Source organism: Tachyglossus aculeatus, chromosome 9 (assembly GCF_015852505.1).
Source record: "Tachyglossus aculeatus isolate mTacAcu1 chromosome 9, mTacAcu1.pri, whole genome shotgun sequence".
Taxonomy (NCBI): Eukaryota; Metazoa; Chordata; class Mammalia; order Monotremata; family Tachyglossidae; genus Tachyglossus; species Tachyglossus aculeatus.
In genome coordinates, this window is record NC_052074.1 from 62,216,263 (window position 1) to 62,244,240 (window position 27,978).

General features: G+C 44.1%; 2 protein-coding genes across 6 annotated transcripts in view; one reads left to right on the plus strand and one right to left on the minus strand.

The window, feature by feature from the left end:
* The first annotated feature begins 8,189 nt into the window (after positions 1-8,189).
* On the plus strand, positions 8,190-13,754 carry LOC119932464 (testis-expressed protein 50-like). 5 transcript variants are annotated; one of them, XM_038751674.1, is made up of 2 exons: positions 8,190-8,367; positions 13,415-13,754. In XM_038751674.1, exons 1-2 carry the CDS (start codon positions 8,344-8,346, stop codon positions 13,679-13,681), a joined length of 291 nt encoding a protein of 96 aa, XP_038607602.1. In that variant the 5' UTR covers positions 8,190-8,343; the 3' UTR covers positions 13,682-13,754. The 5 variants fall into 5 exon arrangements, 3 of the variants coding, with proteins under 3 accessions (XP_038607602.1, XP_038607601.1, XP_038607600.1); XR_005452315.1 differs by lacking the exon at positions 8,190-8,367 and adding an exon at positions 8,686-8,849; XR_005452316.1 differs by lacking the exon at positions 8,190-8,367 and adding an exon at positions 8,686-8,824.
* A 9,407-nt stretch (positions 13,755-23,161) lies between these two features.
* The window catches only part of TFPI (tissue factor pathway inhibitor), a 67,765-nt gene continuing 62,948 nt past the window's right edge, over positions 23,162-27,978 (minus strand). Inside the window, exons 7-8 of the mRNA XM_038751502.1 lie at positions 24,695-24,874; positions 23,162-23,905 (exon numbers count right to left, since the gene is read on the minus strand). Coding sequence (XP_038607430.1) covers positions 23,802-23,905; positions 24,695-24,874 — 284 coding nt within the window. The 3' untranslated portion in view covers positions 23,162-23,801. The remainder of the gene's footprint in view (positions 23,906-24,694; positions 24,875-27,978) is intronic.

Genomic DNA, 27,978 nt, shown 5'->3' on the forward strand with positions numbered 1-27,978 from the left:
CCGGGCCTTGGGGTCAGAAGGGCTGGGGTTCTTAATCCCACCTCCTCCCCTCGTCGGCTGCGTGACCTCGGGCACGTCACTTCACTTCTCTGGGCTTCAGTCACCTCCTCTGTAAAATGGGGCCGAAGACGGTGACTTCTATGTGTGTCCAGCCTGAGTATCTTGTAACCACCCCAGCCCTTAGTTCAGTGCCTGGCACATAGGAAGCACATAACCCAAACCATCAAATAAGCCGAGAGTCGGGGGTTGGACTTCCTCTATCTTTCTGGAATGTCTCAGGGAGCTCCTGAGGGCATCCTCTCTCAAAGGGCCCCTCCACATAACCGAACGGAAAGAGCAGGGGGTCTCCGATTCTAGTTCCCGCGTGCTAGTCCCGGCTCTACAACCATCCCACCGTGTGAGCGTGGGCAAGTCGGTTAACCTCTCCATGCCTCGGAGACTCATCTGACACTGGGGATACAATTCCTACTCTCCCTCCCTCTTAGACTGGGAACTCCATGTGGGACGGGGATGGTATCCGATCGAATGATTTTCTATCCACCCCGGCGCTTAGTTGACTTGGGCATGCAGGGAGTGTGGAATAAATGACATCATTATTAAAGCCCTGATGGGACCTGTTTAGTATTAGATGATGTCAATCACCATTCCAAGTGCTGGAATAGATACAGGTCTATTGGGTCGGACACAGTCCTTGTCCCTCACTGGGCTCCGAGTCTCCGGCAAAGGGAGGAGGATTTCATCCTGATGATACAGATGAGGGAACTGAGGCACAGAGAAGTTACACGACTGGCCCTAGGTCACACACATTGCGATCGGCAGGGCAGGGATTAGAACCCAGCTCCTCAGAGTCCCGGGCCCGTGCTCTGTCCACTAGTCCAAGCTGCTACTTCTGGTGAAACGGCAGAGAGACATTGATGAGATGGGGAATTAAACTAGGGTGGGCCTCTGGAAAGAAAATAAAAAGGCTTTACTCCGTTGTCTCTTTCTCCTTTTTTAGCCGGAAAGGGTCCCGTCAGAGAACGATGACGTCCCTAGCATTCAGGAACTCCTATTCAAACTCCTGATCACTTGGGAGAAGATCCTGAAGCGCTTAGAAGGGATGGAGGAAACCCTTCGAGAGGAGAAGCGCAGATTCAGCCACGCCGACCGAGAAGCCGAAGCAGAGGGAACCCAGGAGGCCTTCCCCCCCTTCCCCGTTTACCCCACCATTCCCCGCACTCCCCCGCCGAGCCTGGCGTCAATTTTTGATGACCCGAGCTCCTAAGGGCCTATAAAATTATTTAGATTGTTTCTTTGCATAGCTTATTTGTACAAAATTTTAAACATACTAAATCTGACTCTATGTATTGAATTTTGAGCACGGTGAGATAACGTGTAAATAACACCTTTTATTCCTTAATGTTTTTCTACCCATGAAACACAGCCAGAAACATTTCGGTTTATGCCGATTCCAAAATCAGGAAGAGGACTGTTACTGAAAAAATAAAATCAGAGGATGAAAAAGTAGATGTCCCAGTCCCGGTCCAGTTTTCCAGATCCAGTAAATGCAGTCAGATGGACCACCCATCGCTGTGGTACAAGAGAACCCCAGATTCTGAACACCCCGCAGATGTGAAACCCAGTGATAACACGCTATATATTTTGCTTTTATAACCTGACATTTTTCAGATTTTCAGGTAGATAGAAAAAAGAACCAGAGAATGCAGAGGCATGATGGATAGAAAGTCAGAGGCTGATGAGGAGAAAACCTTAGATAAGCTACCTGCAAAAGAAAGGGAAGCACAAGACAATTTGGGTTGCTTTAGAAATGTTATGTACCATTCCTTGCCCCCTTGCCTCCCTCCTCTCCATCCTCCAAAAATTGTTTGAGTGAAATTGAAGATATTCTAATCAAGGGACTGATTATTAGATAATCCATCTGGAACAAAGTCAGGAGAGAAGCAGCGTGGCCTAAAGGATTGAGCACAGGCCTGGAATTCGAAGGACCTGGGTTCTAACCCCAGTTCTGCCAAACAATAACAATAATAATAATAATAATAATAACGGTATTTGGTAAGTGCTTACTTTGTATCAAGTACCGTTCTAAGAGCAGAATAGGATAAATACAACTTAAAGTAGGTCTAACATAGTCCTTTTCCTTCATGGGCTCAGACTTGTATGTGGTGTGACCTGTGATTTAATAGTCACTAAATTTCTCTGTGCCTCACTTCCCTCATCCGCTAAATGAAGATGACTACCGTGAGCCCCATGTGGTGCATGGACTTTGTCCAACCTAATTAGCTTGTACCTACCCCAGGGCTTAGTACAGTGCCTGGTACACGGTAAGCACTTAACAAATACCATTACACTCCCGCCCCCAAAATAAAACAAAACAAAACCTTTGAGGTTTTTTCCCCTCTGTGTGGAGATATTTCTCTGAGGCCTATCTTGGGTCATCCTCGTCTGGTCTGCCGTTCCGTCGGTACTGAGCCTCGGTTGCCCTGACCGAGAACAATGGACCAGAGTTGGGTGGGAGATACTTCCAGAGGAAATGTCCCAATTGAAGCTTCCTCATCAGGCTCCATTTTACTGTCTGCCTAATCCTCTGGATGACTCGTGCTTCCATATTTCCACCTACGATCTGTTCCAAATCTGTATGTGGTTCTTCTGCATTATTTGCGCGGGTCAGATTTTTAACGTGGTCTCTCTAGCTCTATATCATTGTTGGACCAAATGGAAGCGGCATCTGGACAAGGTGCATTAGTGATGCGAATGATAGCTGAAAATCAATTTAGAGATTGGATGCGTATCTGCCTGCGGCAAGGATGAAGAATGCAAATTCCTAATGCGTTGTTATGAAACGAGGCAAGCTTGTTAATGATAAGTTTGCCTCCCATTTGGGGAGCTTATTTTATCGTGGTATTTTTCAAGTAACCGATTGGGTTCCGAGCACCGTGTTGATTGCCGGAACTAGTGCTCAGTACGGTGCTTGGCATAGAGTAAGCACTTGACAAATACCATAATTCTGATTATAATTATCATTAAGAAGTGTAAAAATATCAACTCCATCAACGGTATTTGTTCCGAGCCAACCTCTTGTGGAGCTCAGAACTAGACCCTTGGGAGAGAACAATGCAACGGAACCGGTATATATGTTTCTTTTTCACAAGGAGCTTTCAGTCTATGGGAGCTCATGAGGGCACCCTCTCTCAAAGGGCCCCTCCACATAACCGAATGGAAAGAGCAGGGGTCTCCAATTCTAGTTCCAGTGTGCTAGTCCCGGCTCTACGACTGTCCCACCGTGTAATCGTGGGCAAGTCGCTTAACCTCTCCGTGCCTCGGAGCCTCATCTGACACTGGGGTTACAATTCCTACTCTCCCCCCCTCTTGGACTGTGAACTCCATGTGGGACGGGGACGGATGGACTTCAATCGAATGATCTTCTATCCACCCTGGCGCTTACTTACTTACTTACTTACTTACTGGCTATTTATTTATTTATTTATTTATTTATTTATTTATTTTACTTGTACATTTCTATCCTATTTATTTTATTTTGTTGGTATGTTTGGTTTTGTTCTCTGTCTCCCGCTTTTAGACTGTGAGCCCACTGTTGGGTAGGGACTGTCTCTATGTGTTGCCAACTTGTACTTCCCAAGCGCTTAGTACAGTGCTCTGCACATAGTAAGTGCTCAATAAATACGATTGATTGATTGATTGATTGATTACTTAGCCCTTAGTGGACTTGGGCATGCAGTGAGTGTGGAATAAATGACATTATTATTAAAGTCCTGATGGGAATTGTTAAGTACTTTGTTTATGGCAAGCGCCGTTCTAAGCCCTGGAATAGATACAGGTCTATTGGGTCAGACACAGTCCTTGTCCCTCACTGGGCTCCGAGTCTCCGTCAGAGGGAGGAGGATTTCATCCCCATTGTACAGATGAGGGAACTGAGGCAAAGAGAAGTTAAACGACTGGCCCTAGGTCACGCACATCGTGCGATCGGCAGGGTGGAGATTGGAACCCTGCTCCTCTGACTTCCAGTCCCATGCTCTTTCCACTAGTCCAAGTTGCTTCTTCTGGTGAAATTGCACAGTGACATTGATGAGACGGGGAATTCAACAAGGTTTGGGCCTCTAGAAAGAAAACATAAAGGCTTTACTCTGTCATCTCGTTCTCCTTTTTTAGCCAGAAAGGATCCCAACTGAGAATGACGACATACTGAGTGTTCAGCAACTCCTCTTAAAAGCCCTGACCACTTGGGAAAAGAGTCTAAAGTGCTTAGAAGAGATGGAGGAAAACCTTCCGCGAAGCGAAGGGCAGATGCAGCCACACCGACAGAGAAGCCAAAGTGGAGGGAACCCAGGAGGCCTTCCCCCCCTTTCCCATTTACCTCACCACTCCCCGCACTCCCCCGCTAAGCCTGGCGTCGATCTATGATGACCAGAGACCCTGAGCGCCTATAAAAAGATTGCTAAGACTGTTTTATGCATAGCTCATTCATATAAAATTTTAAACATACTAAATCTGATTCTATGTATTAAATTTCGAGTAATGTGAGATAACGTGTAAATTACACTCTTTGTTCCTTCATGTTTTTCTACCCATTAAACACAACGAGAAACATTTTGGTTTCTGCTGATTCCAAAATCGGAAAGAGGACTATTCCAGGAAAAATAAAATCAGAGGATTAAAAAGCAGGTGTCCCAGTCCCAATCCAGTTTTCCAGATCCAGTAAATGCAGTCCGACAGACCACCCATCTCTGTGGTACAAGAGAACCCCAGATTCTGAGTATCCCACAGATGTGAAACTCAGTAATAACAGACTATTTATTTTGCCGTTATAACCCAGAATACATAGGCCCCTCCCCCGGCATTATAATAATAGCAATGATTACCATAATTGTGGTATTAATGTTAAGTGCTTACTACGTGCCAAGCCCTGTTCTAATCACTGGGGTAGATTCAAGGTAATCAGGTTGTCCCACGTGGGGCTCACAGTCTTAATCCCCATTTTTTCAGATGAGGGAACTGAGGCCCGGATAAGTAAAGTGACTTTCCTGAGGTCTCGCAGCAGACCAGTGGCGGAGCAGGGATTAGAACCCAAGTCCTCTGACCCCCACGCCCCAGACTCTTTGGTCCAATCACTGCATTAAGTCAATTCCCTCAGCCTCCTGATCCTCATTCACATCCTACATTGTATTCGCCACCTGCCTTATGTCTTTTGTACATATATTATATACTCGTATTCCCGATCACTAACTCCTCTCCAGAGCCTCTTTTCCTTCTCCCTACTATTTGTGTATCCATCTCTCCATTTAGATAATGAGATGCTTGAGGACAGGATCCTCTCTACTAACTCCACTGTGGTCTCTCAAGCATCTAGTACAATGCTCCGTATTGCATTCATTCATTCAATCATGTTTATTGAGTGCTTACCGTGGGTGGAGCACCATACTAGGCACTTGGAAAGTACAATTCACATTTACTAAACCCTCAATGAGTACCGCTGATTTATCGATCGAGATTCATCCAACTGGGCACCCATTCATTCATTCTTTCAATCGTATTTCATTCAGTCATATGGGTTGAGCGCTTACTGTGTGCAAAGCACTGTGCTGAGGGGGGAGAGTACCATGTAATGACAACAAGACATATTGCCTGCCCACCGTCTATTCCAAGCATTAAGCATGAAAGAAAGTTCGTATTGTTTTTCCAAAGGTTATGGAATGGCTCCTCATCTATAACATGAAGTCTGTAGGGAAGCGTATCCCATGATATGGCCTTCAAGAACCAACCACATTTTCAAGAATCTCCATCATAAGGTTCACCTCTACCATCTGTCCACGACGAGACTCGACATATAACATCTTTAGCATCCATCTCCTAACTCACTGAGAGGCAGCAGAAGAGAATACGATGCCTTAAACATTCAACTTTCGGGAGTCACCTTACGAAGGCCAAATGAATATGGCCAAGTGACATCTAAAGGTAATAGCAGACTTCATTTCTGACTACGCCTTCAATTTCCTTCCCAACTAGAGATTTGGAAGAATCGTCATCACGCAGAAAAATAGACTTGAGTCGAGTCTCCTCTCCTTTCTCCCCCTGTGACTATTTTGTGATAGAGAGGCATGTGAGAAATGACCCATTCAAAAAAAATTAGTGTGTTGGGTGAAGGTCGAAGAACAGAGTACCTGGATAATCAACTCAATGCATCAAAAGGTGCTGGATAATTGTGTGTTGACTGTCCTGGGAAAATGAAATATTATACTGTTACTAAGAAGACTACAATGCGCATGGGTAACAAATGTTTAACAGAAATGATATTTCAAATTTTAAAAGCCTTATAAAGACAATTACGTCGGCCCAGAGCTACAAGGAAATTCAAATAGTAGAAATAGCTATCCCTGGGTGAACAGGACACGTCACTGCAAAACATCAGTGATGTGGTAGTTTGTGTTTCATATTCTTTTATAAATCAGATCTTTCCGATGAGGATATTTTCCTACATTATTTTCACTGGCAGCTCCTTTCTCTCTCATTGGGTTTCAATTAAACCTCCTTTTACTTTTCTATTAAAACCCAGAGGAAGAAGATCAACGAATACTGTGAATAGAGCAACTTCTACTCCAGAAAAGCATAGCTAGGCTATTCCATAATCGTGGGCTAATTCAGTCTGATAGGGACAAACTAGATTCTCATCTCCGAAGCTCTTTTGATTGTTCTTGGGAAGGAGTGTGTACTTCAAAAGGAGCACCGTGTCCCAGAGAAAAATACCACAGGGGGAAACGTGGTGGAGAACCCTCACCTCCAACCCCAGAGCACATTAAATACCATCGATTGATCGATTAATTGTTGGTTTCAATTTTCCCAATAAAGAACGTGACCAAATCACAAGGGACACACGATGGGGGTAGGCAGCATGACAGGGGGTTTGTGGGAGGGAGTTTAACTGTTGCAATGACTGGTGAGGCCAGGGGTGTGGGAGTCTATAAAGGATGGAGAAACGACATTTACGGGCAGAGGAGAGGGCAGATCGAAAGCAGGCACGAATGAATTTGTGGTGGACAAGGTCAGACTGGTGTATGGATTTTCGCCAGCATCGCTCTGTCGTTCTCACCAGGAAACAGACCATGGAGGTGATCCGGGGCTGTGATTAGTGGTATGAGATCGGCAAAGGGAGAGGCGAGTGAGTCAGTTGAGTTCATTGGAGACGGTGAAGGAGAATGCATCGATTTGTGAAACAAGGAAGGGTAGTTTGGGTACGGGAACTAAATGGGATATGATACCTAACAACGATAACACAATTTTTTGCTCTGCGATCAATCAGTCGATCTATGTCGGTGGACAACGAACACTGAAGTTTTGTGAATTGCCTGGAAATCCGAGTAGGTTTCATACCTCTCTTACAGTTCTGGAGACATGCTCTTTTAGAAGTGAAATTATTTTCATTCCCACCACATCCATTGTAGTTAAATGGATGGCACCTTCCAATAACCGCCTTATAGAAGAATCTCTTCTCGTTAGCCCAGCACAAACCTCTCTCTGCCAGAGTCCTGCTACAAGATGGGCTGGAGAATTCTAATAACATTAAGAAAATTTTATTATAAGACTCATGGGGATTTTTTTTTAAATTTTACAGTTGGCTGTTGGGAGATAGCATGTCTGTATCTGTGAATTAAACAAAAGCTTCTTCCACATTCTCAGTACATTCAGTGCTACATTTAAAAAAAAAAACACCCTTTTACCCTCAACGTACAATTTCTGTGTGTTAAAATGGGCCTTTCACTACATCACTGCACAACACAATTGTACTCTAATATAAAATGCTCCCCCTGCCATTCCACCAAAACATAAAAATTAGAACTAACGAGAATTCTTAAAATGTCGGAAAAGATAAGCGTATTAGTGCTAATAGTTTCTGAACATCCATGGTCCATGCTCATGACATTCTTTGAAGAAATAGTCAGAAAATCCTTTGAAGTTATAGATGTATAAAAATATACTAGTTCTTTAGAATGGTACAGAAAGACTGAAAGCAGCAGCGAATCAAACAGTTAAACCGAAAACGAGAGCCGTTATGTCAGTTAACTGACAAAGTAGAACATCACCATCACAGAAAGGAACTAGGATTTGAGAAAATGAAAGTCAGTACATATGCTTTTACATTTCAGAACAGATTGGTGGGGGTTTTTTTTAATTATGGATACCCTTTTTACGTAAAGGACGAGACAGCCTGGTGTGGATTGTTATTAGGCTGGGCCAAAGTTAGAGAACAGTCACCTCTATAAGAACACTTCAGACCACTGTGAATCCAAATGGCCATCCAAATAAATGAAGTAATGTAACAGAAGGTATACAATGGCATTCAAGTGCTCCCTGCAGGTAAAATCAAGGCTGAAGTCACAGTAGCAGTTTTGGCAAATCATCTCCAGGATGAAGGGGGAGATAATATGATATAATAATAATATTGGTATTTATTAAGTGCTTACTATGTGCCAAGCACTTTTCTAAGCGCTGACAGAGATACAAGGTCATAGGGTTGCCCCACGTGGGCCTCACAGTCTTCATCCCCATTTTACAGACAGGGTAACTGAGTCCCCGAGAAGTTAAGTGACTTGCCCAGGGTCACACAGCAGACGAGCGGCAGAGTCTGAGACCTCTGAGTCCCAAGCTCGGGCTCTTTCCGTTAAGCCACGCGACTTCTCAGGTGGAAGATGGAATTCTGTTAATAGAATTGGGCATTTAACGGTATTATCAGGAAGATCCGTTTTCTGGACCGGCTACTGAGATGAGGAGGATGAGTCACTGAAAGACTTCTTGTGCAACAGTGTCATGTGAGGTGAAGTCAAGTGGCAGATTTTCAGGTAGATAGAAAAAAGAACCAGAGAAGGCAGAGGCACGATGGATAGAAAGTTGGAGGCTGTTGAGGAGAAAACCCAGATAAGCTACCTGCAAAAGAAAGGGAAGCACAAGACAATTTGGGTTGGTTTAGAAATGTTATGCACCATTCCTTGCCTCCCTCCTCCCCATCCTCCAAAAATGGTTTAAGTGAAATTAGAGAGATTCTAATCAAGGGACTGATAATTAGATAATCCATGTGGAACAAGGTCCGGAGAGAAGCAGCATGGCCTAGAGGATTGAACACAGGCCTGGAAATCAGAAGGACCTGAGTTCTAACCCGAGTTCTGCCAATCAACAACAACAACAATAATAATAATAATAATAACGGTATTTGTTAAGTGCTTACTTTGTGTCAAGTATCGTTCTAGGAGCAGATAAGGATAGATACAACTTAAATTAGGCCTAACATAGTCCCTTTCCCTCATGGGCTCATGCTTGTCTGTGGCGTGACCTTGGGCAAATCATTAAATTTCTCCGTGCCTCAGTTCCCTCATCCGCTAAATGAAGATGACTGCCGGAGAAGCAGCGTGGCTCAGAGGAAAGAGCTGGGGCTTTGGAGTCAGAGGTCATGGGTTCAAATCCTGCCTCTGCCAATTGTCAGCTGGGTGACTTTGGGCAAGTCATTTCTCTGGGCCTGTTATCTCATCGGTAAAATGGGGATTAAGACCGTGGGCCCCCAGTTGGACAACCGGATGACCATGTAACCTCCCCAGCGCTTAGAACAGTGCTTTGCACATAGTAAGCACTTAATAAATGCCATTATTATTATTATTATTATTACCGGGAGCCCCATGTGGTGCGCGGACTGCGTCCAACCTAAATAGCTTGTACTTACTCCAGGGCTTAGTATAGTTCCTGGTACATGGTAAGCATTTAACAAATACCATTAAACTTCCACCTCTAAAACAAAACAAAATAAACCCTCCAAGAAATGACTTAGTCTAGACCCTCGTCTCCATGCGGATACCTATTGGAATTCACTAGATAGTAGTTGGCTCCCTCTTACAATGAGAAAGTTCTTCTTTAAGTCAAACCCAAGTCTCTCTTGAGGTCACGTCCCATCATTTCCTCTGGAGATCAACATGCCAGCGTCCTCCTCCTGAACCGTTCAAGAAAGTTAGAACCCATCGTGGCACCAAACTTTTCTTCCGGGCTAAGAGATGCCAATGCTTTCAGCCTTTCATACGGCATCTCTTTCTCGTTAATTCTACCGTACAATTAATTGATTAATTCTAATTGGGGAAATTGAAAAGAGATAGAAGAGTTTGGTTTGGAAAGAAGGTGATGGAAGAAATAAGAAAGAACAGAATAGACTAAATGAAAAAGTCTAGCATTACATTAACGTTTCTTAAATGTACCTGGGTGAAGCATGATGACTACATTTCCTTTTCAGGTTTAAAAGGCATTCTGGGGACAGATAAAGAACAAAATTCAGTTTGGGGGTATGTGGTTTAATTTCTATTTTCCTCCACTCGCACTGTGATCAGTGCCTGACACAAAGTCAGCGCTTAACAGGCACTATCATCGTCATGATGCTGTGGGAATTAAGGGTATTATAATTATGGAAAAAGACCCTGGCATGGTGCATTTTTTTTCCTGAAACAAACAAGTGTGCATAGAAAAAAACCTGCAAAATGCCATACGTTTCTGTCAGGATCAAGTGTGGAAGCCGGGGTTCGGGAGAACGGGAGACTTTGGGCTCACGGGACGTATGCACGTACCTGTGATGCAATATCTGTCTCCCCCTCCGGAGCCTACTAGAAAGAGCCCAGAGCTGGGGGTCAAGGGTCTGGGTTCTAATCCCGGCTCTGCCACTTGCCTGCCAGGTGACTTTGGGCAAGTCATTCGACTTCTCCGTGCCTCAGATTCCTCCCCTGTAAAATATAGATTAAATTCCTTGATTCTCCCCCCTTCAAACTATGGACCCTTTGGGAAACAGGAACTGTGTCTGATCTCGTGTGTTATATCGCCCGCTCGACTGAACGCAGTGCTTGGCCCCATTAATAAGCACCAAACAAGCACAACGACGACGACAACGGTAGTCTTATTACTGCTATCGTTATAATAAAATTAGTAGCTATCCCACAATACACACGATATAGTAAAAAAATGCACACTATGAACATTGATCTCATCTTGTCTTATGCCGTCGAGTCGTTTCCGACCCACAGTGACACCACGGACGCATCTCCCCCGTGACGCCCCACTCTCCGTTTACAATCGTTCGGGTAGTGGATCCATAGACTTTTGTTGGTAAAAACTCAGTAGCCTTCTTCCGCGCAGTGAACTTGAGTCTCCGTCCTCGACTCTCTCCCACACTGCTGCTGCCCTGCATAGTTGAGTTTTACTTGTAGCAGAGATTGCCTTCCACTCGCTAGTCACTGGCTAAGCTAGGCATGGAATGGGTAGCCCTCTGCTTGACTCTCCCTCCAGTAGCCGAGAATAGTAAAGGACTGGAAACTCTCCAGGTGTAACCCTGAGAGGAGAATGAACCCACAGACTACATAGATGATATAAATGTATGAATATTAAATACGTAGTCCAAAAACTGGTGATGATCACTAAAATTATTACTGTTAGAGTTTGGGTGACATCTTTTATTTCTACAGTTACCCTCTAAGAATTTAGGAAAACTTCATGTGGCAAACAGAGCTATTCTGGAAAGGAAATAACCTGGCCTATGATGTCACAGTGGTCACTAAGTTACAGCTTTGCTGACACTGCTGGTATTAGCATTCACCTGATACATCATTCTGGCTGAGATCGCGAATGCTCCGGTTCGTGTTCTCCGGCCCACTCGGATCTCCGTTGCCCGGTGATTTTGGTGGGTTTTTCCCCCCGCCTCGGGTGGGGAGATGTTTCTTCGAGGACTGTCTTTGGCCATCCTCATCTGGTCCGCCATCTTGGTGGAAGGGAGCCACGGTTTCCCTGACCAAGAACATTGGACCAGAGTAGGGTGGGAGATTCTTCAAGAGGAAAGGCCCCTATTGAAGCTTCCACGTAAAGCTCCCATTTACTGCCTGCCTAACCCTCTGGAGAAATTCTGCTGCAGTCTGTTCCTATTCAACATATTCAAAAGCTGCATGAAGTTCTTGGGTTTCATTTGTGCGGGTCACAGTTTAATCGTGCTTTCTCTGGCTATTTACCATCGAGGGATCGAAAAGAAGCGGCGTCTGAAGAAGGTGAATTAGCGATGCCCTCCTTCTTTTTCCTCTCCTCCTCCTCCTCCCCTCCCTGTCACCCCCCTCCCTCTGCCCAGTCCCCTCCCCCTCCCCAGGGCACTTATATATACATTTGTACATATTTGTTACTCCTTCATATGTGCATATTGATTAGTCTATTCATTTTATTAATGACGTGCGTCTAGCTATAATTTTATTTATTTGGATGGTATTGTCACCAGTCTACTTGTTTTGTTTTGTTGTCTGTCTCCCCCTCCTAGACTGTGAGCCCGTTGTTGGGTAGGGACCGTCTCTATATGCTGCTGACTTGTACTTCCCAAGTGCCTAGGACAGTGCTCTGCACTCAGTAAGTGTTCAATAAATAGGATGGATGGATGAATGAATTGAGTGAACGAATGAATGATGCGAATGATAGCTGAAAATCAAATTATAGATTGGATGCGTATATGCCCGCGGCACATTTCGAGAATGCAAATTCCTGATGCGTTGTTATGAAACAAGGCAAGCTTGTTAATGATATGTTTGCCTCCCATTTGGGGAGCTTATTTATCGTGGTGTTTATTAAGTAACCGATGGGGTTCCAAGCACCGTGCTAAGTGGGAATGTCTCAGGGAGCTCACGAGGGGACACTCTGTCAAAGGGCCCCTCCGCATAACCGAACAGAAAGGGCAGGGGTCTCCGATTCTAGTTCCTGGGTGCTAGTCCCGGCTGTATGAACATCCCGCCAACATCTGACCGTGGGCAAGTCTCTTAACCTCTCCGTGCCTCGGAGCCTCATCTGACACTGGGGATACGGTTCCTACTCTCCCTCCCTCTTAGACTGGGAACTCCATGTGGGACGGGGATGGAATCCGATCGAATGATCTTCTATCCACCCTGGTGCTTACTTAGCCCTTGGTGGACTTGGGCATGCAGTGAGTGTGGAATAAATGAGATCATTATTAAAGCCCTGATGGGAATCATTAAGTACTTAGTTGATGTCAAGCACCGTTCTAAGCCCCGGAGTAGACACAGGTCTATTGGGTCGGACAAAGTCCTTGTCCCTCGCTGGGCTCCGAGTCTCCATCAGAGGGAGGAGGATTTCGTCCCCATCGTACAGATGAGGGAACTGAGGCACCGAAAAGTTAAATGACTGGCCCTAAGTCACGCACATCCTGTGATCTGCAGGGGGGGAGATTACAACCCAGCTCCTCCGATTCCTGGGCCCATGCTCTTTCCACTAGTCCAAGATGCTTTTTCTGGTGAGACGGCATAACGACATTGATGAGATGAGGAATTAAGCTAGGTTTGGGCCTCTAGAAGAAAACAAAAAGGCTTTACTCCGTTGTCTCTTTCTCCTTTTTTAGCCAAAAAGGGTCACGGCTGAGAAGAAAAAAATGCCTGGCGTGGAGCAGGTACTTTTAAGACTCCTGACCGTTATTCAGATTTTGCTAAAGTGTCTTCTAAAGAAGGAGGAAAAGGATCGCAGAGCCAAGCACAGATGCAGCCACGCCGGCAGAGAAACCGAAGCGGAGGGAAACCAGGAAGCCTTCCCCCCCTTTCCCATTCCCCCCTGCACTCCCCGCACTCCCCCACCTAGCTTGGAGCTGCTCCACACCAACCCGCACCCTTGAGTGCATATAAATGGATCGTTTTCTCTTTTGTTGTTGTTGTAGTGTAGAAGTAAATAATTCTAAAAATACTTAATCTGACTCTATGCATTGCATTTTGAGCAACGTGAGATAACGTGTAAATTACACCCTTTATTCCTTCATGTTTTTCTACCCATGAAACACAGTGAGAAACATTTTGGTTTATGCCGATTCCAAAATCAAGAAGAGGACTGTTACTGGAAAAATAAAATCAGAGCATTAAAAAGCAGGTCTGTCCTACAGATCACCCGACCCTGCCATGCAAGTGAACCACAGATTCTGAACACCTCACAGATGTGAAACCCAGCGATAACAGAGTATTCATTTTGCTGCTATGACCCAGAATACATAGGCCCGGCCCCCGATATTATAATAATAACACTAATAACAATGATTGTGGTATTTGTTAAGTGCTTACTACGTGCCAAGCCCTGTTCTAATCACTGAGGTAGATTCAAGGTAATCAGGTTGTCCCACGTGGGGCTCACAGTCTTAATCCCCATTTTTTCAGATGAGGGAACTGAGGCCCAGAGAAGTTAAGTGACTTTCCTGAGGTCTCGCAGCAGACCAGTGGTGGAGCAGGGATTAGAACCCAAGTCCTCTGACCCCCACGCCCGGGATCTTTGGTCCAATCACTGCATTAAGTCAATTCTCTCAGCCTCCTGACCCTCATTCACATCCTACACTGTATTCGTCACCTGCCTTATTCCTTTTGTACATATATTATACACATATTCCCAAGCACTAACTCCTCTCCAGAGCCTCTTTTCCTTCTTCCTACTGTTTGTGTGTCCATCTGTCCCTTCAGATAACAAGATGCTTGAGGGCAGGATCCTCTCTATTAACTCCACTGTGGTCTCTCAAGCATCTAGTACAGTGCTCTGCATTTCATTCATTCATTCAATCATATTTATTGAGTGCTTACTGTGGGCAGAGCACCAAAATAAGCCCTTGGAAAGTACAGTTCGCATTTACTAGACCCTCAATAAGTACTGTTGCTTTATCGATGGAGATTCATCCAACCGGATACCCATTCATTCATTCTTTCGATCATATTTCTTTCAGCCATATGGGTTGAGCGCTTACTGTGTGCAAAGCACTGTGCTGAGGGCGGAGAGTACAATATAATGACAAAAAGACATATTGCCTGCCCACAGTCTAGTCCAAGCATTAAGCATGGAAAGAAAGTTCTTATTGTTTTTCCAAAGGGTATGGAATGGTTTCTCATCTATAACAAGATGAAGTCTAGAGGGAAGCATATCCAGTGATATGGCCTTTGTGAACCCACGACATTTCTGAGGATTCACATTGTGGTGTACTCCTCTACCATCTGTCCATGATGGGGCTCGATATATAACATCTTTAGCATCCATCTCCTAACTCACTGAGAGGCAGCCGAAGAGAATAGGATGCCTAAAACAATCGACTTCCGGGGGTCACCTTAGGAAGGCCAAATGAATAAGGCCAAGTGACATCTAAAGATAACAGCAAACTGCATTTCTGATTACGGCTTCAATTTCCCTCCCAACTAGAGATTTGGAAGAATCGTCATCACACAGATAAATGGACTCGAGTTGAGTCTCCTCTCCTTTGACTGTGACCATTTTGTGATAGAGAGGCATGTGAGAAGTGACCCATTCAAAAACATTAGTGTGTTGGTTGAAGCTCGAAGAACACAGTACCTGGATAATCAACTCAATGCATCAAAAGGCGCCGGATAATTGTGCGTTGACTGTCCTGGGAAAACGAAATATCGTACTGTTACCAAGGAGACATTACAATGTGCATGGGTAACAGATGTTTAACAGAAATGATATTTCAAACTTTAAAAGCCTTATAAAGACACTTACGTTGGCCCAGAGCTACAAGGAAATTCAAATAGTAGAAATAGCTATCCCTAGGTGAAGAGGACACGTCACTGCAAAACATCAATGATGAGATAGTTTGTGTTTCATATTGTTTTATAAATCAGATCTTTCCAAAGAGGATTTTTTCCTACGTTATTTTCCCTGGCACCTCCTTTCTCTCTCGTTGGGTTTCAACTAAACTGCCTTTTTGCTTTTCTATTAAAACCCAGAGGAAGAAGATCAACGAATACTGTGAATGGAACAACTTCTACTCCAGAAAAGCATAGCTAGGCTGCTCCATAATCATTGGCTAATTCATTCTGACAGGGACAAACTAGATTCTCATCTCCGAAGCCCTTCTGATCGTTCTTGGGAAGGAGTATGTACTTCGAAAGGAGCACCGTGTCCCAGAGAAAAATACCACAGTGGAAACATGGTGCAGAACCCTCACCTTCAACCACAGAGCACGTTAAATACCATCGGTTGATCGATTAATTGTTGGTTTCAATTTTCCCAATAAAGTACCTGACCAAATCACAAGGGACACACGATGGGGGTAGACAGCATGGCAGAGGATTTGAGGAGGGAGTTAAACCATTGCAATGACCGGTGAGGCCAGGGGCGTGGGAGTCTATAAGGATGGAGAAACGACGTTTCCGGGTGGAGGAGAGGGCAGATGTAAAGCAGGCACGAACGAATTTCAGGTGGACGAGGTCGGCCTGGTGTTTGGATTTTCGCCAGTGTCTCTCTGTGGGGTGCTAGCATGGTCTGTGTCTATGAATTAAACAAAAAGCTCTTCCAGATTCTTGGTACATTCAGCGCTACCTTTTCAAAAAATACAAACCCACCCTTTAAACCTCAACGCACAATGTCCACGTGTTAAAACGGGCCTCTCACTACATCACTGCACAACATATTCATGCTCTAATATAAAATGCTCCCCCAGCCATTCCACCAAGACATGAAAATTAGAACTAATGAGAATTCTTAAAATGTTGGAAAAGATAAGCGTATGAGTGCTAATAGTTTGTGAACATCCACGGTCCATGCTCATGACATCTTTGAAGAAATAGAAAATCCTTCGAAGTAATAGACGTAGAAAAATACACTCGTTCCTTAGAACGACATGGAAAGACTGAAAGCAACAGCCAATCAACCCGCTAAACCGAAAACGTGAGCCATTATGTCAGTTAATTGAGAAAGCCGAACATCACCATCACAGAAAGGAGCTAGGATCTGAGAAAATGAACATCGATTACATATGCTTTTACATTTCAGAGCAGATTGACAGGTTTTTTTTTTTAATTACGGATACGCATTTTACGTAAAGGACGAGACAGCCTGGTTTGGATTGCTATCAGGCTGGGCAAATGTTAGGGAATAGTCACCACCATAAAACCATACCATTAAACCTCCGCCTCTAAAACAAAGCAAAAAAACCCCCCAAGAAATGACTTAGTCTAGACCCTCGTCTCCATGTGGATACCTATTGGAATTCACTAGATAGTAGTTTGCTCCCTCTTACGATGAGAAAGTTCTTCTTTAAGTCTAACCCAAGTCTCTTGATGTCACGTCCCTTCATTTCCTCTGGAGAGCAACATGCCAGCATCCTCCTCCTGAACCGTTCAAGAGTGTTAGTACCCATCGTGGAACCAATCTCTTTCTCGTTAATTCTACCGTACAATTAATTGATTAATTCTAATTGGGGAAATTGAAAAGAGAAGAGTTTGGTTTGGAAAGAAGGTGATGGAAGAAATAAGAGGAAAGAACAGAATAGACTAAATGAAAAAGTCTCGCATTACATTAACGTTTCTTAAATGTACCTGGGTGAAGCATGATGACTACATTTCCTTTTCAGGTTTAAAAGGCATTCTGGGGATCGATAAAGAACAAAATTCTGTTTGGGGGTATGTGGTTTAATTTCTATTTTCCTCCACCCGCACTGTGATCAGCGCCTGACACAAAGTCAGCGCTTAACAGGCACCATCATCGTCATGATGCTGTGGGAATTAAGGATATTATAATTATGGAAAGAGACCCAGGCACAGTGCATTTTTTTTTCCTGAAACAAACATATGTGCATAGAAAAAAACCTGCAAAATGTCATACGTTTCTGTCAGGATCAAGTGCGGAAGCAGGGGTTCGGTAGAACGGGAGACTTGGGTCTCACGGGACATATGTACTCACCTGTGATGCAATATCTGTCTCCCACTTTGGAGCCTACCAGAAAGAGCCCAGAGCTGGGCATCAGAAGGTCTGGGTTCTAATCCCGGCTCTGCCACTTGCCTGCCAGGTGACCTTGGGCAAGCCATTCGACTTCTCCGTGCCTCAGATTCCTCCCCTGTAAAATATAGATTAAATTCCTGGATTCTCCCCGCTTCAAACTATGGACCCTTTGGGAAACGGGAACTGTGTCTGATCTTAGTGTGTTATATCGCCCGCCCCACTGAACGCAGTGCTTGGCCCCGTTAATAAGTGCCGAACAAGCACAACAACGACGACAATGGTAGTCTTATTACTGCTATCGTTATAATAAAATTAGTAGCTATCCCACAATACAGACGATATAGTATAAAAATGCACACTATGAACATCGATCTCATGTCGTCTTATGCCGTCGAGTCATTTCCGACCCACCGCAACACCACGGACACAGCTCCCCCGTGACGTCCCGCTCTCCATCCGCAATCGTTCGGGTAGTGGATCCATAGATTTTTATTGGTAAAAACCCAGTAGCCTTCTTCCGCGCAGTGACCCTGAGTCGCCATCCTCAACTCTCTCCCACACCGCTGCTGCCCTGCATAGTTGAGTTTTACTTGTAGCAGAGATTGCCTTCCACTCGCTAGTCACTGGCCCAACTAGGAATGGAATGGGTAACCCTCTCCTTGACTCTCCCTCCCGTAGCCGAGAATGGTAAAGGACTGGAAACTCTCCAGGTGTGACCCTGAGAGGAGAATGAACCCATAGACTACATAGATGATATAAATGTATGAATATTAAATACATAGTCCAAAAGCTGGTGATGATCACTAAAATTATTACCGTTAGAGTTTGGGTGACATCTTTTATTTCTACAGTTACCCTCTAAGAATGTAGGAAAACTTCATGTGGCAAACAGCTATTCTGGAAAGGAAATAACCTGGTCTATGACGTCACAGTGGTCACTAAGTTACAGCTTTGCTGACACTGCTGGCATTAGCATTCACCCGATACATCACTCTGTCTGAGACCGCCAACGCTTCGGTTCGTGTTCTCCGGCTCACTTGGATCTCCGTTGCCTCGTGATTTTGGTGGGTTTTTCCCCCCCGCCTCGGGTGGGGAGATGTTTCTTCGCAGACTGTCTTTGGCCATCCTCATCTGGTCCGCCGTCTTGGTGGAAGGGAGCCACGGTTTCCCTGACCAAGAACATTGGGCCAGAGTAGGGTGGGAGATTCTTCAAGAGGAAAGGCCCCTACTGAAGCTTCCACATCAAGCTCCAATTTACTACCTGCCTAACCCCCTGGAGAAATTCTGCGGCAGTCTGTTCCTATTCAACGTATTCAAAAGCTGCATGAAGTTCTTGGGTTTCATTTGTGCGGGTCACAGTTTAATCGTGCTTTCTCTGGCTATTTACCATCGAGCGATCGAAAAGAAGCAGCGTCTGAAGAAGGTGAATTAGCGATGCCCCTCTTCTTTTTCCTCTCCTCCTCCTCCTCCCCTCCCCATCATCCCCATCCCTCTGCCCAATCCCCTCCCCCTCCCCAGAGCACTTATATATACATTTGTACATATTTATTACTCCTTCATATGTGCATATTGATTATTCATTTTATTAATGACGTGTGTCTAGCTATAATTCTATTCATTTGGATGGTATTATCACCAGTCTACTTGTTTTGTTTTGTTGTCTGTCTCCCCCTCCTAGACTATGAGCCCGTTGTTGGGTAGGGACCGTCTCTATACGCTGCTGACTTGTACTTCCGAAGTGCCTAGTACAGTGCTCTGCACACCGTAAGCATTCAGTAAATAGGATGGATAGATGAATGAATTGAATGAATGAATGAATGATGCGAATGATAGCTGAGAATCAAATTATAGATTGGATGCGTATCTGCCGGCGGCACATTTAGAGAATGCAAATTCCTGATGCGTTGTTATGAAACAAGGCAAGCTTGTTAATGATGTTTGCCTCCCATTTGGGGAGCTTATTTATTGTGGTGTTTATTAAGTAACCGATTGGGTTCCAAGCACCGTGCTAAGTGCCGGAACTAGCGCTTAGTAATAATAATAATAATGATAATGATGGTATTTGTTAAGCACTTACTAAAGTACATAGCACTGTTCTATGTGCTGAGGAGGTTACAAGGTGATCAGATTGTCCCACACGGGCTCGCAGTTTTAATCCCCATTTTAAAGATGAGGGAACTGAGGCACAGAGAAGTGAAGTGACTTGCCCAAAGTCACATAGCTGACAGTTGGCGGAGCCAGGATTTGAAACCATGCCCTCTGACTCCAAAGCCCGTGCTCTTTCCACTGAGCCACACTGCTTCTCATCCCATAATTCTGATTGTAATTATTATTGAGGTGAAAAAAAAATCAAATCCATCAGTGGTATTTGTTCTGAGCTAACCTTTTGTTGAGCACAGAACTAATCCCTTAGTACAGTATGATACAACAGAACCGGTAGACACGTTTCTTTCCCACAAAGTGCTTTCAGTCTAGGGGGGAGGATGAAATAAGCTCTCTGATCGATTAGATGCCAAAAGAAAGAGACAACATCAGGATTGGAACTACTTAAAACGGTGCTCTGCATGCAGTAAGTGCTCCATTAATATCACTGATGGACTGACCCGTTAAAACTCGTGGGACAGACAGAGAGAGAAAGTTCATTTTAGTATTTCACAGATGATAGAATGATGTAACTAGGTTACCTTTCAGGTAAAGCAGCATGGTACAGTGGAAAGAACCTGGGCCTGGGGATCAGAAGGGCATGAGTTCTAACCCCAGCTCCGCCCTTCATCCACTGTGTCACCTCGGGCAAGTCACTTCACTTCTCTGGGCTTCAGTCACCTCCTCTATAAAATGGGGATGAAGATGGTGACTTCTATCTGTGTCCCACCTGAGAATCTTGTAACTATCCCAGCGCTTAGTACAGTGCCTGGCACAAAGTAAGCACATAACCAAGCCCATCAAAAAAGCCGAGAGTCAGGGGTTGGATTTCCTCTATGTTTTGGGAATGTCTCAGGGAGCTCACGAGGGGACCCTCTGTCAAAGGGCCCCTCCGCATAACCGAACGGAAAGGGCAGGGGTCTCCGATTCTAGTTCCCGCGTGCTAGTCCCGGCTGTACGACCATCCCGCCGACGTGTGACCGCGGGCAAGTCGCTTAACCTCTCCGTGCCTCGGAGCTTCACCTGACACTGGGGATGCGATTCCTACTCTCCCTCCCTCTTAGATTGGGAACTCCATGTGGGATGGGAATGGAATCCGATCGAATGATCTTCTATCCACCCCGGCGCTTACTTAGCCCTTAGTGGACTTGGGCCCGCAGTGAGTGTGGAATAAATGACATCAGTATTAAAGCCCTGATGGGAATCATTAAGTATTTGGGTGATGTCAAGCACCATTCCGAGCCCTGGAGTAGATACAGGTCTACTGGGTCGGACACAGTCCTTGTCCCTCACTGGGCTCCGAGTCTCCATCAGAGGGAGGTAGGATTTCATCCTCATTTTACAGATGAGGGAACTGAGGCACAGAGAATTAAACGACTGGCCCTAAGTCATGCACATCCCGCGATCTGCAGGGGGGGAGATTAGAACCCAGCTCCTCTGATTCCCGGGCCCATGCTCTTGCCACTAGTCCAAGAGGCTTCTTCTGGTGAGACGGCGTGACGACATTGATGAGACGAGGAAGTAAGCTAGATTTGGGTCTCTAGAAGGAAACAAAAAGACTTTACTCTGTCATCTCTTTCTCCTATTTTAGCCGAAAAGGGTCACGGCTGAAAATCAAAACATGCCCAGCGTGGAGCAGGTACTGTTTAAACTCCTGACCCTTAATCGAATGCTGCTGAAGCGTGTGGTAGTGAAGGAGGAAAACCATCACAGAGCCAAGCACAGATGCAGCCATGCCAGCAGAGAAACTGAAGCAGAGGGAACCCAGGAGGCCTTCCCCCACTTTCCCATTCACCCCTCCACTCCCCGCAATCCCCCACCTAGCTCAGAGCTGCTCCATGCCAATCCGCACCCTTGAGACCCTTTATTGTCTTTTTTTTGTTTTATTTTAAAAATAAAAAATTTTAAACATACTTAAGCTGATTCTATATATTGAATTTTGAGTAACGTGAGATAACGTGTAAATTACACCCTTTATTCCTTCATGTTTTTCTACCCATGAAACACAGTGAGAAGCATTTTGGCTTATGCCAATACCAAAATCAAGAAGAGGACTGTTACTGGAAAAATAAAATCAGAGGATTAAAAAGCAGGTCTGTCGGACAGACCACCCGACCCTGTCGTACAAGTGAACCACAGATTCTGAACACCCCACAGATGTGAAACCCAGAGATAACAGACAATTTATTTTGCCGTTATAACCCAGAACACATAGGCCTGCCTGGCCCCCGATATTATAATAATAACACTAATAACAATAATTGCGGTATTTGTTAAGTGCTTACTACGTGCCAAGCCCCGTTCTAATCACTGGGGTAGATTCAAAGTAATCAGGTTGTCCCACGTGGGGCTCACAGTCTTAATCCCCATTTTTTCATATGAGGGAATTGAGGCCCGGATAAGTAAAGTGACTTTCCTGAGGTCTCGCAGCAGACCAGTGGCGAAGGGATTAGAACCCAAGTCCTCTGACCCCCACGCCCCAGGCTCTTTGGTCCAATCACTGCATTAAGTCAATTCCCTCAGCCTCCTAACCCTCATTCACATCCTACATTGTATTCGTCACCTGCCTTAAGCCTTTTGTACATATACTATACACTCGCATTCCCAATCACCAACTCCTCTCCGAAGCCTCTTTTCCTTCTTCCTACTATTTGTGTGTCCATCTGTCCCTTTAGATTATGAGATGCTTGAGGACAGGATCCTCTCTACTAACTCCACTGTGGTCTCTCAAGCATCTAGTACAATGCTCTGCATTTCATTCATTCATTCAATCGCATTTATTGAGCGCTTACCGTGGGCGGAGCACCATACTAAGCACTTGGAAAGTACAATTCGTATTTACTAGACCCTCAATGAGTACCGCTGATTTATCGATCGAGATTCATCCGAGTACCCATTCATTCACTCTTTCAATCGTATTTCATTCAGTCCTGTGGGTTGAGTGCTTACTGTGTGCAAAGCACTGTGCTGAGGAAGGAGAGTACCATATAATGACAGAAAGACATATTGCCTGCCCAAAGTCTAGTCCAAGCATTAAGCATGGAAAGAAAGTTTGTAGTGTTTTTCCAAAGGTTATGGAATGGCTCCTCATCTATAACATGAAGTCTGTAGGGAAGTGCATCCTGCTTAGTACAGTGGTCTGCACACAGTAAGTGCTCAATAAATTTGATTGAATGAATGAAGGAATGAATATGGCCTTCACAAACCAACCACATTTTCGCAGTCTCCATCATGGGGTACACCTCTACTGTCTGTCCACGACGAGACTTGATATGCAACATCTTTAGCATCCACCTCCTAACTTACTGAGAGGCAGTAGAAGAGAATACGATGCCTAAAACATTTGACTTTTGGGAGTTACCTTAGGAAGGCCAAATGAATATGGCCAAGTGACATCTAAAGATGATAGCAGACTTCATTTCTGACTATGGCTTCAACTTCCTTCCCAACTAGCTATTTGTAAAAATCGTCATCAAACAGAAAAATAGACTTGAGTTGAGTCTCCTTTCTCCCCCGTGACTATTTGGTGATAGAGAGGCACGTGAGAAATGACCCACTCAAAACAATTAGTGTGTTGGATGAAGATCGAAGAACAAAGTACCTGGATAATCAACTCAATGCATCAAAAGGTGCCGGATAATTGTGCATTGACTGTCATGGGAAAATGAAATATTTTAATGTAATTAAGATGCTGTTACAATGTGCACGGGTAACAAATGTTTAACAGAAATGATATTTCAAACTTTAAAAACCTTATAAAGACCACTATGTTTGCCCCAAATTACTAGAAAATTAAAATATTAGAAATGACTATCCCTGGGTGAAAAGGACACGTCACTGTCAAACATCAATGAAGCGGTAGTTTGTGTTTCATATTCTTTTATAAATTAGATCTTTCCGATGAGGATTTTTTCATACGTTATTTTCACTGGCGGCTTCTTTCTCTTTCGTTTGGTTTTGATTAAACCACCTTTTACTTTTCTATTAAAACCTAGGGGAAGAAGAGCAATGAATACCGTGAATTGAACAACTTCTACTCCAGAAAAGCATAGCTAGGCTACTCCATAATCATGAGCTAATTAATTCTGATACGGGCAAACTAGAATCTCATCTCTGAAGCTCTTTGCATTGTTGTTAAGGAGTACTTCAAAAGGAGCACCCTGTCCCACACTGGAAAGGTGGTGGAGAACCCTCACCCCCAACCCCAGAGCACATTAAATAGCATTGACTGATTGATTAATTGTTGGCTTCAAGTTTCCCAATAAAGTACGTGACCAAATCACAAGGGGAACACGATGGGGGTAGGCAGCGTGATGGGATTTGAGGAGGGAGTTAAACATTTGAAATGACTGGTGAGGCCAGGGGCATGGGAGTCGATAAGGATGGAGTAAGGATGTTTCTGGATGGAGGGGAGGGCAGATCTAAATCAAGCACAAATGAATTTGTGGTGGACAAGGTCAGCCTGGTATTTTGATTTTTGCCTGTATCGCTCTGTCGCTCTCACATGAAAAACAGACCGTGGAGGTGATCCGGGCCTGTGATTAGTGATATGAGATCGGCACAGGGAGAGGGGAGTAAGTTGAGTTCATTGGAGTGGGTGGACACAAGGGCATCAATTTGTCAAACAAAGGAAGGTAGTTTGGGCACAGGAATTAAATGGGATATGATGCCAACAAAGATAATACAATTTGTGCGTTGCAATCAATCAGTCGATCAGTGTTATTAGACAACGAACACTGCAGATTTGTGAATTGCCTGGAAACATGAGTAGGTTTCATACCTTTCTTACAGTTCCGGAGACACGCTTTTTTAGAGGTGAAATTATTTTCATTCCCACCACATCCACTGTAGTTAAATGGACGGCACCTTCCGATAGCCACGTTATAGAAGAATCTCTTCTCGTTAGCCCGGCACAAACCTCTCTCAGCCGGAGTCCTGCACCAAGAAGGGCTGGCGAATTCTAATAACATTAAGAAAATTTTATTATAAGACCAATGTGGATTTTTTTTACTTAATTTTACAGTGGGTTGTCAAGTTCTGTATCTATGAAATAAACATATTCTCAGTACATTCAGCACTATAACTTTCAAAAAGCCCCACCCTTTTAACCTCAACTTACATCGTCCGTGTATTAAAACAGGCCTTTCACTACATGACTGCACAACATATTCATGCTCTAATATAAAATGCTCTCCATGCCATTCCACCAAAAAAAAAAAATTAGAACTATCGAGAATTCTTAAAATGTTGGAAAAGATAAATGTATGAGTGTTAATAGTTTGTGAATATCCATGGTCCATGTTCATGGCATTCTTTGAAGAAACAGTCAGAAAGTCTTTTGAAGTTATAGATGCGTAAAAATATACTAGTTCCTTAAAGTGACATAGAATGACTAAAGCAATAGCGAACCAACCAGGTTAACTGAAAATGAGAGCCGATACATCAGTTAATTAATAAAGCACAATTCTACAATCATGGAAAGGAGCTAAGATTTGAGAAAATGAATGCTGATTCATATGCTATCACATTTCAGAGCAGATTGGCAGTTTTTTTAATTACAGATACGTTTTTTACATAAAGGATGAGACGGCTTGGTGTGGATTGCTATCGGGTTGGGCAAAAGTCAGAGAACAGTCAACGCTGTAAGAACGCTTTAGACTACGGTGAATCCAAATCCCCATCAAAAGAAAAGAGGTAATGCAAAAGAGGGTATACGAAGGCATTCGTATTTCGTGCATGTAAATTCAAGGCTGAAGTTACAGTAGAAGGTTTGGCAAATCATCTCCAGGATGAGGGGGAGATGGAACTCTGTTAATAAAATTGGTAAATTAACGATGTTATCAAGAAAATCCATTTTCTGGACCAGCTACTGAGATAATGAGGAGTCACTGAGAGACTTCTTGTGCAACAGTGTATTGCGAGGTCAAGTGCCAGATTTTCAGGTAAGTAGAAAAAAGAACCAAAGAAGGCCGAGGCACGGTGAATAGAAAGTCAGAGGCTGTTGAAGAGAAAACCCCAGGTAAGCTAGCTGCAAAAGAAAGGGAAACGTGAGACAATTTGGGTTGGTATAGAAATGTTTTGTACCATTCCTCGCCTCCCTCCTCCCCATACTCCAAAAATTGTTTGAATGAAATTCAAGATATTCTAATCTATGGACTGATTATTAAATAATCCACCTGGAACAAACTCCAGAGAGAAGCAGGGTGGCCTAGATGATCGAGCACAGGCCTAGAAGTCAGAAGGACCTAGGTTGTAACCCCAGTTCTGCCTAATAATAATTATTATAATATTAATAATAGTAATGGTAACAATAATAATGGCATTTGGTAAGTTCTTACTTTGTGTCAAACACCATTCTAAGAGCAGATAAGGATAGATACAACTTAAATTAGGTCTAACATAGTCCCTTTCCCGCATGGGTTCATACTTGTCTGCGGCATGACCTTGGGCAAGTCACTAAATTTCTCTGTGCCTCAGTTCCCTCAGTCATCCGCTAAATGAAGATGACTACTGTGAGTTCCATGTGGCGCGTGGACTGCGTCCAACCTAATTAGCTTGTACCTACCCCGGGGCTTAATAGGGTGCCTGGCACACAGTAAGCACTTAACAAATACCATATTAAACTCCCGCCCCCAAAACAAAACAAAAAACCCCTCCAAGAAATAACTTAGTCTAGCCCCTCGTCTCCAGGCAGATGTATATTGGAATCCACTAGATAGTAGTTCGCTGCATCTTACAATTAGAAAGTTCTTCTTTAAGTCTAACCCAAGTCTCTCTTGATGTCACGTCACTTCATTTCCTCTGGAGATCAACATGCCAGCGTCCTCCTCACGAACCGTTCAAAAGTGTCAGAACCCATCTTGGAACCAAACTTCTCTTCCGGGCTAAGAGACGTGAATGCTTTCAGCTTTCCGTGCAGCATCTCTTTCCCAATAATTCTACTGTACAATTAATTAATTAACTCCAATTGGGAAATTGAAAAAAAATAGAAGAGTGTGGCTTGGAAAGAAGGTGATAGAAGAAATGATAGACTAAATGAAAAAGTCTAGCATTGCATTAAAGTTTATGAAATGTATCTGTGTTGAGAATGATGACCACATTTATTTTTCAGGTTTCAAAGGTATTCATTCATTCATTCATTCATTCAATTGCATTTATTGAGCGCTTACTGTGTGCAGAGCACTGTACTAAGCGCTTGGGAAGTACAAGTTGGCAACATCTAGAGACGGTCCCTACTCAACAATGGGCTCACAGTCTAGAAGGGGGAGACAGAGAACAAAACAAAACATATTAACAGAATAAAATAAATAGAATAAATATGTACAAGTAAAATAAATAGAGTAATAAATACGTACAAACATATATACATATATACAGGTGCTGTGGGGAAGGGAAGGAGGTAAGTTGCGGGGATGGAGAGGGGGAGGAAAGGGAGAGGAAGAAGGGGGCATTCTGGGGATCTATAAAGAACAAAATTTGTTGGGGAGGATATGTGGTTCAATTTCTATTTTCCTCCACCCTCACTGTGATCAACGCTTAGAACAGTGCTTGGTACGTAGTAAGCACTTAACTACCATCATCATCATGATGTCGTGGGAATTAAGCCTATTAATAATTATGGAAAGATACCCTGGCACAGTGCATTTTTTCCTGAAACAAACACATGTGCATATGAAAAGCCCTGAAAAACGTCATACGTTTTTGTCAGGATTAAGTGTGGAAGCAGTGGTTCGGTAGAATGGAAGACTTTGGTCTCACAGCACATACGTACGTACCTGTAATGTAATGGCCGTCTCCCCCTCTAGACCGTAAGCTCATTGTGGGCAGGGAACATAACCACCACCTCTTGCGTTGCACTCCCCCAAGCATTTAGTTCAGTGCTCTGCACACAGCAAGCACTCAACAGTTGCTTAGAGAAGCAGCGTGGCCCAGTGGAAAGAGCCCGGGCTCTGGAGTCCTAGGTCATGGGTTCAAATCCCGGCTCTGCCAATTGCCAGCTGTGTGACTTTAGGTAAGTCACTTCACTTCTCTGGGCCTCAGTTCCCTCATCTGTAAAATGGGGGT

Bases quoted from the DNA above. Each gene is read 5' to 3' on its own strand.
- LOC119932464 (XM_038751672.1), top strand. From the start codon at position 11,742: ATGTTTCTTCGAGGACTGTCTTTGGCCATCCTCATCTGGTCCGCCATC. The intron at 12,069-13,414 runs GTGAATTAGCGA...CTCCTTTTTTAG, and splicing joins AGAAGCGGCGTCTGAAGAAG to CCAAAAAGGGTCACGGCTGA.